General features: G+C 37.4%; 1 protein-coding gene across 36 annotated transcripts in view; it reads left to right on the top strand.

Annotated features, from left to right (window-relative positions):
- The window catches only part of PPP6R3 (protein phosphatase 6 regulatory subunit 3), a 64,953-nt gene extending 51,423 nt beyond the window's left edge, over nucleotides 1–13,530 (top strand). For 8 of the 36 annotated variants that reach the window (XM_065064930.1, XM_065064924.1, XM_065064928.1 and 5 more), the window contains 6 exons: nucleotides 758–876; nucleotides 2,309–2,462; nucleotides 3,473–3,579; nucleotides 5,868–6,018; nucleotides 8,493–8,606; nucleotides 12,062–13,530. In XM_065064930.1, the coding sequence (XP_064921002.1) occupies nucleotides 758–876; nucleotides 2,309–2,462; nucleotides 3,473–3,579; nucleotides 5,868–6,018; nucleotides 8,493–8,606; nucleotides 12,062–12,113 (697 nt within the window). In that variant the 3' untranslated portion in view covers nucleotides 12,114–13,530. Of the gene's footprint in view, nucleotides 1–757; nucleotides 877–1,513; nucleotides 1,638–2,308; nucleotides 2,463–3,472; nucleotides 3,580–4,277; nucleotides 4,329–5,867; nucleotides 6,019–8,159; nucleotides 8,178–8,492; nucleotides 8,607–9,253; nucleotides 9,367–11,216; nucleotides 11,339–12,061 lie in introns of all 36 variants that reach the window. The other 28 variants (XM_065064905.1, XM_065064899.1, XM_065064906.1 and 25 more) reach the window with 14 other exon arrangements.
- Nucleotides 13,531–13,544: the final 14 nt, after the last annotated feature.

The raw sequence follows: 13,544 nt of genomic DNA, 5'->3' as shown, positions 1-13,544 counted from the left end.
AACTTCCTTTCTACTGAATTTTGTCTCATGATAATCTTGGCTTTTCTGACCTTCTTGTGGCTTGAGTCACAAACCAAATCTCTCCTTCCCTTGTAACCTCTGAAATACATATCTGTAATACCTTCTGTACAAAATCAATTATTTCGTTTGCTGGTGTTGTGGTTACTTAATGTGACGTGCTTCAGGGACGTCCTTACCTTCTCGCATTACCTTGCTTTTTGTGTTAGTTGCACTCACCAGGAAGGGAGAGGTGCCCGTAGGGTTTAATTTTGTATGTAGTTAAAGACAATGGACTTGAATACAGTTGGAAAGATTTTAAAATAGATTTGTTGTTAGATTTTAAAGTAAATCAATTTATATCTTGTTAGGTTGGTGTTGAAGAGAGTTGTATATTAGCACTTCCATTTTGTGTGAAGAGACCAAATAGACCAACAATGTCTGTACAGAGCTCTGATTCCTTAATTTCCTTTTCTGATCCTTTTTGCATAGCAGGAGTAAAACCAATCTTTGTCTTTTACTTGCAAATGGGAGGGGGAAAAATAGATAACTTCTTTACGTGATCAAGTGAAAAACCTTAAACCTTGGGGTTTTGAGAGAGAAATCAGGGGAATACTAACAGCTAACAAATTATACCTCGGTTAATCTATCAGAAATGTTAGCCGTTGTAATTCTGTTTAGCCTCAAACTCTCCAGTATTTAATTCTGCCCAGTGTCTCATACTAAACGTAGAATGTAAATTTTCTCTTTGTATTTTAAGTTCGGGCAGTACAGACAGTGAAGAAAGTACAGATTCTGAAGAAGAAGATGCAACAAAACAAGATCTGTTTGAATCGCACACCAGTACAGAGGACAAAATGGAAGTAGACTTAAGTGAATGTATGTAGCTTTCCTACAATTCCATGCAGCTGGTAGAAAAGTGTTAGATATAGCAGTCTTGTTTTGTAGGAGTTTTCCTGATTTACCATTTTTATTTTAACTATCTTAATGAAGTAGTCCTTCCCACTGTAAAGACTGCTTGCAACAGAGCCATGCAAATGTTGGAAGTTTCAGTTCCTTATGTGTCTTGAGTCTGGTTACTTTGTCTCTCTAAAATTTATGTTTCTACTCTTCAAGAGGAAGGAAAGGAGGAAGAATCAGAAATGGAAGGATGAAATATAATCATTTATACATTTTGAATGCCTGCAAAACTAATAGGTTGTTAATCTTCAAATCTAAAATATGGTTATTTTTACCTTTTAGACAAACTTTTCTTCTAACAACGCTCTTTTAAACAACTTCCCACAGAAGCCAAGTGGATTTGCATTGGTCTGGTTTCATGTGCGAATGACAAATCTACATCAGTAGACTCTTACGTGGAAATTGGTTTAAAAGTTTTCACACTCAAGTCACAGTAGACTAAACTGGCTTTAGTTAAACTGGCAATATCTGTAGGTAAAAGCCCTGTGTTTATCTAGACTGTAAGGAATTGAATTAAAATAGAAGGAAAAGTTAAGGTTTTCTTTTCTTTTGTCAGATTGGTGTCGTTGGCATCTGTGTCTCAAACAAGTTTTGATCCATGTGGGTCTCCTCCCATATCTGCCTGGGTTGGAATTTCTAATTGCTAGTCAGAGCTTCCTTTTCAGCCTGTTTTTTTGTATGTAAGTGTTAATGAAAAACATGTTTCCCTTGGTTAGGTGAAGTATTTTGAATTGACCTATCCTAAATTAGATGCTGTTAAGTCACAGTTGCTCCAAAATTTAAAAATCCCAATAAATATTTTAAGTTGTAAAAAGGCTTAAATTTTTCCGAAAGTTAGCAGTAGCGTTAGTGCATGAGAAATTTAGAGACTGCGCAAACATAAGTTGACATGCTCATTTTCTATGTTCAAGAAAACGTGCTTAGGAAACTGAAAAAGGGATGAAAACTCTTTATGGTGTTGGGATTTTTTATTATTACTATAAAAACTAGTTTGAAAAATGATAACAAATGTTGATGCTAGTTTAAAAAATAAAGTGGGATTATACTTGTGATCTAGTGTGTGTGGTGGTTTTTTGGTGGTTTTTTTTTTGGTTCTTCAGATAACTATTGATTTTTAGCAGAATACTCTGTTAATGTTTTTAAAATTCTGCCATACTAGTAACATTTCCCTTTTAGGGAGTGTGCTTTTTTAACAGTGTATAGAGGATTCTTTTGCATGTGCTTTAATGTCTAGTTATGAATGTTGCTGCTCTTTTAGGAATGTATATATAGAGAACCAGTGCGTTTGGCGTATGCGCACTCATGTTCTTTATTTAAATTTAAGTTCATTAACTTGGTGATGGTTTTTCAGCACCAAACTGGTCAGCTAACTTTGATGTACCCATGGAGACTGCGCATGGTGCCAATCTGGATTCTGTTGGGTCTGATGTGTGGAGTACAGAAGAACCTATGCCAGCAAAAGAAACTGGCTGGGCTTCCTTTTCAGAGTTCACATCATCTTTGAGGTAAGAATGTTAGTGATTCAGGGCAAGTTCTTCACTACTAAATGTAATGACAGCTGGCATTTTTGGAGTGGCTCTAACCAAGCCTGCATTGGTGGAATACAAGGTGCTTAATGTCTGAAGGACTCCATGTTATTACAGTATGTCTTTGTATGATCTGCCTAATCCCAGGCTTTTTGTAGGATGGGTGGATCCTGATGCATCATTGTTTTAGAGGTTTTTTAAAGAATATTTGGGTCCTTTAATATTGGTCTTTGACCAGAATTTGCTCTGTGATTTTATTTGTTGTAGCTTTTTTTTTTTTGTTAGTGTAGACTGAACTCAGTGAATGGTTGAATATTAATTGTTCAATGTAGAGGTCATTAAATGTCTTTAAAACATCTATGATGATTCTGTTTAATGGGTGTTATAAAACATCTGTGATACTTAGGCTACACTTTCCTTTTTTGGCTTGAACTCTACATAAAAAATAACTGAATTCCTCTGTATTTCTGAGAAATATTCCAAGGGGCCAAATCTTGTCTTTTGAGTGCCTTCAGAATGAAAAACTGGTAGCTATACTGTACATAGGATTAAGTAGTAAAATCTGTAGCAACTGTAGCAGTTGATGCGGACTGCGTTGGCAGTTGCATCAGAGAACCATATTTCAAGTTGCAGAGTGCACTTAATGTCAGTTAAAGTGTTGGAAACACTATGAGGAGCCAGTGATATTTGTATGCCTTATTTACTAGGGACATGTTCACTACTACTTGTAATCAAACCAAATAAAACACGTAAAAATAAAACCATCACCAAACATATACTCAGTCAGCTCAGTTCTGATGGATTTTGCACTACTAAACTTCTGTTTAGCATGTCTTCCTAAGGTTCATACAAACAAACTTGCTGTCATTCAGTTTGGGTAGAGTTCTGGACCGCGTAGTTTTGATATAGAACTAAAAATACTGTTTATAAGAACATTTTATTCTGCTATTAAGAAATGTTTCTACAGTGCTTTTGCTTTGTATTTGAAGCTCAAAAGATTCCTTAAGAAGTAATTCTCCTGTGGAAATGGAAACAAACACAGACCAAATTGATCCATTGAGTGCAAATCTAACTGCTCTTGCAACACAGCTAGAGAGTAAGTACACTGCATTTAGAAATGCAAACAGATTGATTTTAAGAGTTGTACCCAAAGAAAGATGTCACTGAACTTTAAGATTTCCAGAGGCCTCTCATCTGGCTCTGCCGCTGTTCTGCCAGGTGATGAAAATGGCTTGTCAAAGAATTTCTGAACTGTTTAAAATAGTTTCCTATTTAAAACAGGAGCCAGTGTCACTATTACCTGTAAAAAGCCGGTACATCATGAACAGAAAAGCACTACAAAGAATCTTAAGTGTGTTCTTTTAGAGCAGGGTTGTCAAGCTCATTTTCACTGGGGCCCACATCAGCCTCGCAATTGCCTTTGAGGGGCCAAATGTAATTTTAAGACAGCATAAATGTAACTACTCCTACGCTTAGACAGTCCTAAAACTATATTTGGCCCTTTGAAGAAAACTGTGAGGTTGATGTGGCCCCTGGTAAAAATGAGTTTGACACCCCTGTTTTAGAGAATCCTCACCTGTGTCAGTACTCAGTTGGCTGAGCTAATACCCAGGAAGAGTATTTTTGTCTGTGTGGCAATAGGCCGGTAGCCTCAACCTGTTCAAATTTCCCCTTTCTGCTCATTCCTTTCTAAGTGACCTTCGCTATGCATGCATTAATTCTTTCTTCAATATGTATGAACTGGTTAAAGGCCAGATAATGTGCTAATTAGCTTTTTTTGGTGTATGTTAACAGACAGAACAAAAAGCGCAGATGGGAAGTCCAGAGTGACTGGGCCTCCCAAAGGTTTGTATGTACTTGGAAACTTACTGTCAAATTTGTACTGTGTGGGCTTGTGTAATGAATTTGACTGTCCAGAAAAATAATACATCCCTATAATCCTACTGAAGTCTTGCTAAGGTATCACAGTATCACACAGTATCACAGTATGTTTGGGATTAGAAGGGACCTCAAAAGATCATCTAGTCCAATCCCCCTGCTGGAGCAGGAACGCCTAGGTGAGGTCGCACGGGAACATGTCCAGGCGGGTTTTGAATGTCTCCAGAGAAGGAGACTCCACAACCCCCCTGGGCAGCCTGTTCCAGTGGTCTGTCACCCTTACTGAGAAGAAGTTTTTTTCTCAAATTTAAGCGGAACCTCTTGTGTTCCAGCTTGATCCCATTACCCCTTGTCCTGTCATTGTTTGCCACCGAGAAGAGCCTGGCTCCATCCTCATGGCACTCACCCTTTATATATTTATAAAGATTAATAAGGTCCCCCCTCAGTCTCCTCTTCTCCAAACTAAAGAGACCCAGCTCCCTCAGCCTTTCTTCATAAGGGAGGTGCTCCACTCCCTTAATCATCTTGGTTGCCCTACGCTGGACCCTCTCCAGCAGTTCCCTGTCCTTCTTGAACTGAGGGGCCCAGAACTGGACACAATATTCCAGATGTGGTCTCACCAGGGTGGAATAGAGGGGAAGGAGGACCTCTCTCGATCTACTAAACACCCTCCTTGTGATACACCCCAGGATGCCATTGGCCTTCCTGGCCACAAGGGCACAGTGCTGGCTCATGGTCATCCTGTTGTCCACCAGGACCTCCAGGTCCCTTTCCCCTACACTGCTCTCTAATATGTAATTTCCCAACCTATACTGGAACCTGGGGTTGTTCCTGCCCAGATGCAGGACTCTACACTTTCCCTTGTTAAATTTCGTCAGGTTATTCCCCGCCCAACTCTCCAGCCTGTCCAGGTCCCACTGGATGGCAGCACAGCCTTCTGGTGTGTCAGCCGCCCCTCCCAGCTTAGTGTCATCAGCAGACTTGCTGATAGTACACTCAATTCCCTTGTCCAAATCATTAATGAATATATTGGATAATATTGGCCCCAGTACTGACCCCTGAGGCACTCCACTAGATACTGGCCTCCAACTAGACTCCACACCACTGACTACCACTCTCTGGCTTCTCTCCTTAAGCCAGTTTGCAACCCACCTCACTACTCTATTGTCTAGACCACACCTCCTCAACTTAGCTGTGAGGATGCTGTGGGAGACTGTGTCAAAGGTAGATCTGTTGCAATAACTATTGTCAATCTAAATCACCAAGTGGCTTGCAAAGTGGAAAAAGTAGTTACAGAATATGACTTTTCCTTAAGCTGTCTGTAAGAAGTACTTATGCTCTATATATGTGTGTAGTGGGGGCTGCAGAAAGGTGACTTGCTCCATAAGGATGAGTTCAGGAAGTGCACAAACTCCAGAAATATTATACTGGTTATATTGGCTTGTATGCTTCTTCATTAAATAAAAACATAACCAGCCATGTACTAAATTACTTCTGTACATCTAGCCCCAGGAAGTGTTGCTATGGAGGCCAGCTCAGATGGAGAGGATGAGGTAGAAAATGCAGACAAGGTAACTGAAACAGTAATGAATGGCAGCATGAAGGAGACACTGAGCCTTACTGTAGATGCTAAAACTGAAACAGCTGTTTTCAAAAGGTGAGAGTACCTATTTATTGTCTTCCCATTGTTGTAAAATAAGCACTATTGATGGAACACTATTGTGTCATTGAAAAAAGTTATTTGCGAATGATAATTCTTGTGGCTTTAACTAGAAACCTTATTACAAAGAAGTTGTTTTGAAATTTTGCTTCCAGTTAGTTACAGTTACATATTACTTTCCTTATCAAGCCTTAATTTCGGTACAAGATTAGTGGAAGACTGAATCAATAACTCTCAACTATGATGCACACTATTGTGCATTTTTATGTGTTTTTCTTTATTTTGGGGAGCGCTTTTATATGGTCTGCAGTCCTGTTGTGTTAGATGTTTACAGTTGGATTTCATTATCTGTGATGGTTTTACACATCTCCTTAAATTGCTTTAGTTCACAGGCACTTTAAAGTTCTGTGACTTCTGATACTGGTGCAAAAACTAAAATGAAGAGGCTGTATGTGGTGACAGTTCCAGCCCACCTTTGTGGAATTATCTGTTTGAGCTGTGGTGTAAGCACTTCAGTTCTTGTAGTTAAAAGGACACAAAGCTGTAAAGGGAGACAATATCATATCCTGTTTTCCTGAAAATAAGCCCTAGCATGATTTTTCAGGTTTTTTGAGGATGCTCAAAATATAAACCGTACTCCAAAAATAAGGCCTAGTTACAGTTCATTTAAAAAGTAAATTTAAATAGTGTCCAGGCAGCTATACATGTGAAATAGTAGTAAGTTTTGGAGCAAAAAGTAATATAAGACCCTGTCTTATTTTTGGGGAAACAGGGTAGAATCACCCAGGTCAGAAGGGACTTCAGAAGATTATCTGGTCCAACCTTTAGTAGGAAGGGGAGCCCAGATGAGATTATCTAGCACTGTCCAATCACATCTTAAAAACCTCTAGCAATGGGGACTCTGAGATCTTCATTTGGAAAGGGGAGATTAAGAAAACTGTAGGAGAAGGCTGAAAAGTGAGGTCTTAAATATGAAGACTACTCTAATAAGAGGTATATGGCCTCATACTGAGTCAATGCTCACATGGCTTTTTATAAACTGACTTTTAAATATGCCAAAACAACAAATGGGAGAGAAAAGTAATATTTCCTTTGGCATGAATATTTAAAACAATGCTGAAAAAAAGTCTAGATTAAGGAACAATTAGAGTAGCAGGAGAAGGTCCTATTCTAGCCTGTGTATCTGGCAAAGTGGGTGCTTCCAGACCTAAGTTTTATATAGGTTTCTACCAATAGAAAATTGATGGTGTTGAAAGTTAATGTTGAGGGGAGGAGGAGCATCATAAGCCCAGTAGTTAATTTGTGGAAAGCTGCAAAGGACAATATGGTTTCTGAACTTAGTTCAAAATGGAGAATGAGAAGGGAAGAATGATAGCAGAGACTCCCCCTTTCTGAAAAATAAAAAGTGTTATACCAGTTCTGATTGTGATGGTGACAAGTATTTTATTTTGAACAAATACAAAGAGTATCAAAGCAAATGAGATGGGGAAATCAGAGGGAGGGAAACTGGATCTTAATGAGAGATTGCAATGCAAAAGACAATATTTGTACAGGCTCTGTAGATATGAGGTGTGGGAGGAAAGAGAAATTTTAATTCATTTAAATCAGCAGAGAGTGGCTTCAAAATGTTCCCAGCTTCTTGCATAAATAGATTTGTTGCCACGGAGGTGTAAGATTGTTTGTGTCTACTTTGGAGCTAACTTTATAACTATCTTTTGCAGGTATATGGTGAAGCTTGTTTTAGTGCACTCATAATGGTATGGCTGAGGTGGGAGAGGGTGGAATAGAGAGGCAGAAAAGCTTTAATGTAGTGGCAAAACACAATTTGTGTGCTAGTGACTTTTGAGGCTGCCTAGTTACGTGGTTATGTCTTATATAGTGTGAATGTACTGCTTTTTCAGAGGTTTTGTGTCCAACAGGAAGTTCATGAGGTTGATTGGGTTACTATCTTAGTACTGCATAACCCATAATACCATATTTCACTGTGGAGTTATTAGGGAGTTTAATAATAAATGGTGATGAGTTAATGATTCTGCTGATACATTTCATGGGCAGACTTCATCAATGCCAATTTCTGAGGGAATCTTGAATTTCTTTTATACTTTCTTCCTTCCATTTTTGCATACTTTTGGCTTCAGAGTGTTGAAATCCTATCGGTATGTATAGTAAAGGATCATGATGTGACTGTTACCACTTCAGGCATCACACACATTTCTTTTTTCCTTTGATCTTATTTGTTATCACTGTGTTTTCAGCCCTTTATGCAGTCAAGTTTTAATGAACATAAGCATCGGTGCATTATTAGGTGTTTTTAAGGTCTACAGCCATGTGTTTGATCTTCATGTTGCAATCATAACTTAAAATCCATTTACATGTGAAATATGGATCTGTCTCTCAGTTCTCTTCTGTTGCATGAAATTTCCCTGTAAGTGAACTTAAAAATTAAATAGCTTTTTTACCTTTTTTTTAAGTGAGGAAGGAAAATTGTCTACCTCACAGGATGCTTCTTGTAAATATGTAGTAGAAGAGGTTGTGGAAGAGGCTCCTTCAGCTCTGCAGCCTACTAACAGCAGTCCAGAACAGAGGTAACTGCATTCAAGCATGCTTTCAATCCTCTAAATAGCAGTTTGCATATTGTTCTAATAGAACTGATCTAAACAAATTAATGAATTCCTGTTAGTTATAAGCTCTGAGTGTAGCTCAACCTACATGTGCTTGCATCTATTTTATAAAATTCTCACAAGTTATATTCTCTGTCAAAAATGTATTTGCCTTCTATTATTTCTCTTGCAGGGTGTTGTAAATATCCCCATTCTGTTTTGTGATATGTTATTGAGTTAGAACAGGGAATCGATAAACTTCTGAAAATGATTATTAAAAAAAAAAATATTAGGGAAATAAGTTTGACTTTGTCCTGAAAATTTACATAAGTTAGAGCTACCGTTTTTTTTTCATTCTGTATTCTATACTACAGAACAGCTTGGGGGGGAGTCCACTCATGCAGGTGTATGGAAAGGAAACAGTGCCTAAGGTCGTGGTTGTTTGATTGTGAATCAGTTATTATTTGCACCCTTGTCTTCATCAGGTATTAATCTGAATATTTGCAGATTTTATGAAGATTTTTCAAAGTACAAATAATTTTTTAAAGTAAAACTTGCCTGAAATTTGGAGCAATATGAACTGCTCAGCATTCTTATTGGAGGAAAGAAAATATGATGTTTTTCTTTGGCAGCTTGGCTACTAGTACAGTATTGCAGAATACTAATTCAAGATACAATTCTGAGAGGACCACCATCAAACAAAGCAAGCTGCTCTTGCATAGATATGTTTCTCTTCAATTGTCAGGTAGTATGGCTTTCTACAAAAAAGACATTTGACAGTATTTCTCATTTAATTTCCTGGTGAAGTACTTGCTTGGGTTCTTTTTTGCCTCCCAAGTTACAGTGCTGTGGAAACATACACAATGAACTCTTAAGCCTAGTATGGGTTCATCAAAATCAAATACACATAGGGTGACATTAATCACCAAATGTTAGAAATGCTTAATGTAGATGTTTCATATCTTGAGCTAGTTTCTATGCTTCAGTCAGATTAATCCCAATCTTAAAAGCCTAAAACAATGAAGAGCTTAATGTGAGTGAGAAGATTTTTCACTCTTGAAGGCAGTATTCAGTTAAGACCTTGCTGTGGAACTTAGGTGTTCATAAGTACTTTAATATCTAGGCAAGAGTTACTAGTTTCCTAGCATAAGTAATGGCTTGTTGAACATCAGGTACAATCCCACAGGCTTGATTCTTGATGTTAAGGCAAAGGGTGGTACACTGCTGTTTTCCTGTTTGAGATGGAATTCAAAGATGTCCAGAGGAACTGTGCTGTCTCAAAGAAAACCCTTGTAAAAGGAAAATCTAAATGTGTATTGACTAAACCCAGAGTATTCCATAGGGTCTGCTCCTCTTCCTGCAGGGCAGGGCTTGGGGGTTTCAGAGCTGTGCATGATTTTTTCTTGTTGGGGAGCTGAAGGTGTTCTGAATGGGAGCTTGTTCTGAAGGGAGAGAGGATTTTTAATTAAACACAGTTCCAGGAGTCATTTTTGCCTTTCAGTATAAACAAGGGTATGACTCTAAAAATCAGAACTTAGAATATATATATATATATATATATATACACACACACATGTATATATTTTCTGAATCTGTATTTAAATAGTAGGTGTAATAATTTTAAAGGATGTTGTGTTTCTTCAATAAATTTTAAACTATTATTAGAGAAACAAATACTGTGAAAGAAGTAATTAACTTTTAAGAGTTTGTGTACACTTAGATATCTAGCTTTCTAGTGAGGACAGAATTGAAGTGCTTTTGTAAGCAAAGATGTAGAGAACTCTGCTGCGTGTTCTCATTATACTGTATGCAGACTAGGATGCAAGCATGTTTGACAAATTTAGATTCTGTTATTTAGACTTGTTTATGAGTATGTCATACCTCTGTGGTACTGGATGTTACGTGAAAACCCTGCTACCTTTTCCTGTAAGCCAGAACTTTCTACTCTGCATAAATTCCATAAATTCAATTGAGAAGTGGATTCTAATAAAACTCCTTATACTTAGTTGAAGTGGGAGATACAGAAACTGTCTTTCACAGGTGCTTCTTCATCTGGAGGTAACGTTTTTATCAAGACAGTATTTTTAATGCTGGGAAGAAGTAAGAATTGCAGGGAAGAAGTCTTTGGGAGCTAGGTGACTGACTGCCTTTTGAGTAAAGATGATTGGCTAAACCAACAGAGGGCTCTCAGAGCTAGCAAATTGTTAGATTGCTTTTGAGTTGCAGGAAATCTCAAGGAACTCCTTTCATTGAATTCAGCTGGCTTCACCGAAGTTCAGTACTTTCTCTAAAGGTGGCTGTCACAGCAGATCCTCATATAAGCACAGTATAAATATCAAGATAAACATAATTGTGCTTTTGGGGCTCCATGCATGTATGACTAGTGGGAGGAGTCCCCTGGGTAGGTCTTTGGCTGGTGGCCAGCAGTAGAAATATCTGCTAGCAGCTCTGTTCTGTCATGGACTTACTGTGGACTGCAGACTTCCTGTTCATGCAGCACTTGGTTTTTACCTTCCAGATTTCTCTAAAAAGTGTTTACTTTTGTATAGTGCTGTCTGTCTTTTGTCTAATGTGTACATATTTTTTTTTAAAAAGTGTTTTTAGAGCTTAGCAGCCAAAGACTTAGCTAGGGGACTCCTGCTGGTCATGTGCATGTAGAGCACGGACCCAAGAGTGGCTTCTCTGTGATGTACACCATCAGAGAACAAGAGTTACAGGTAACTTTTTTCATGTGTAGTTCCAAATGGTATTTATATTCTTTAAGTGAATCCTTGCACTGAATGGGAGTTTGTTGCTTGCAGTTCTTAATGTTCTCACGTTCTTCTGATTTGAGCTCTTTGTGCTAGTCCAGAGCAATTGAGCCCATGTTTACACTAAATTTCTTGTTTAGAAATGTATATACTGTTATTGTTTCAATTTTTGCAGGCTTGTTCCTTATTTTCCTCTATATTTCCTGAACTTTCCGTGCTATTAGACTGACATTCTGAAGTATTTGTGAAATGGCAGTTTGTGTGTCTTAGCTGCTTACTTTCAAATGCAACAGTAGTACTCCTGGTATCACATATTGCCTCACAGAATAAGATTTAGAGAAGTATCGGGATTGTGCTTTTTATTAGTGATTCTCTTGGGGAGATACTGCATGTCCGGAGATCACTTAGTAGCTCAATTAATAAAGATTAAACGCTCTGCAGTGGTGTGCTCCTGAAGTGCTGTGCTTAATTAGGCAATAAGGACTCCAGAAATGCTGGACTCCGGAAAATAAGTGGGATGAGCATGTTATTAGTTTGTGTTTCCTCTCTTCTACTCAGGGGTCATGCTACAAACAAACTGGGGGTGGTTTTTGGGGGGGTGGATTTTGCACCTACACAAATTTGTTTTGGACCCTTCTTGTTTCCTTTATACTTATCTCTCTTTTTTTTTTTTTTTTTTTGGCCTCTTAGGAATGATCAGCACACCCATTTAGGAGAGGCATCTGTTAATGGCCCTGTATGATATGTGATGTCCCCTACCTTGGTTGAAGAAAATGAACTGATATCCAGGTGTTTGAGTATTTCTTGAGGATTTCATCTAGACCCAGTTTAAGCCAGTCACTGCTGCACTAATTTCGCAAGGGATCAGGACCAGCAACATTTATATTCTAGGTTTTAAGACATTGTACAGAAATTCATAAGTGTAAAAATATTGCACATTGGGAAATACCAATAATTTTTGCGTATGTTTATATTGTATTGCTCTAAAAAGTGGGTGGCCTGTGAAATAAGATCCTGCTACCCATGTAATGATGGCAGTAGTGTTACTATAGTTTTAAGTTACTGTAAGAATAGTTTTATAAAAAAGTGAATACACAAATCTAAGGTATTTGAGACACAACTATTTGACAATTAGTGTGACCAAAGTATTTAGCAGTTTTCATATGTTTTTTCACCTTGTAAAAGGAAAAGAAAAAATGAATTTGTTTCTTCTGAAACTGCCCTATAAATGTTATTTTGGTTGCTTTAGATTACAAAAAGTGATTTAAATAAGAATTTTTTTGGTGTTCAGCATTTTACCACAGATTTTTTTAATTGGTAATTGTTTTCTGTATTGTTTAAATAAATCAAAAATGTAAGTCTATTGGTAGAGATTTTAAGTATTTATTGCTATAACATAGTTGACAAGTTGATGTTACTGTAAAGCCATATGTTCTGTTAAGTCTTGTTTGCTTGAAACAATACCTTACAGGTGAAACACTAGAATATTTGGAGTGCACATGGCTTGTTGTGTTTAAGTGATTCACCTGCCTTTTAACCCATTCACCAAGATTTAGTTTAATACCAAGCATTATACAGTGGAACATTTCAGAACAATCTGCGTATTTTAAAACGCTGTAATCCTTTTAGACAAGTAAATGAAATGCCCATGCTGCTAATGTAATTACAGTACATGTATTTTAAAAGTATATAGTGTTTTTTAATACAGATTTTGGCAGCAGAGCATGTTACTTTCACTGTACTGATCTGTGTGAGGCTTTCATTTGTATGTTCTAAACCAGTTTTTTTTACAGCTGGTTTGTGTATATATATATATATAGTGATATTGGAAACTAATTCTGTGTAATTTATAATTTTCTATGTCGGTGTAAAACTCCAACAACCTTCTCAAACAAACAGAAGCAATATACTGTATATTGCCACATTTTCTGGTGAAAGGGTTAAAATACTTCACCTCCTGCACTTTTAGATGCAAATCCATATTTGTTTCTGTAATAGTTATATTCATTTATTTTTTACATCATTGGTTTTCCTGACCAGTATTTAAAGCCAAAAGGATACTCTAGACAATGGTCAATGATTTATTTTAGAAGGCGTCCCAAGCAACGTGCCTAAACGTTACATTGCATACAGAAATAAATAATTAAGAAATCCCCAAACACATGTATAATGG

Source organism: Columba livia, chromosome 5 (genome assembly GCF_036013475.1).
Source record: "Columba livia isolate bColLiv1 breed racing homer chromosome 5, bColLiv1.pat.W.v2, whole genome shotgun sequence".
Taxonomy (NCBI): Eukaryota; Metazoa; Chordata; class Aves; order Columbiformes; family Columbidae; genus Columba; species Columba livia.
This window is presented reverse-complemented; position numbering and strand designations above follow the sequence as displayed.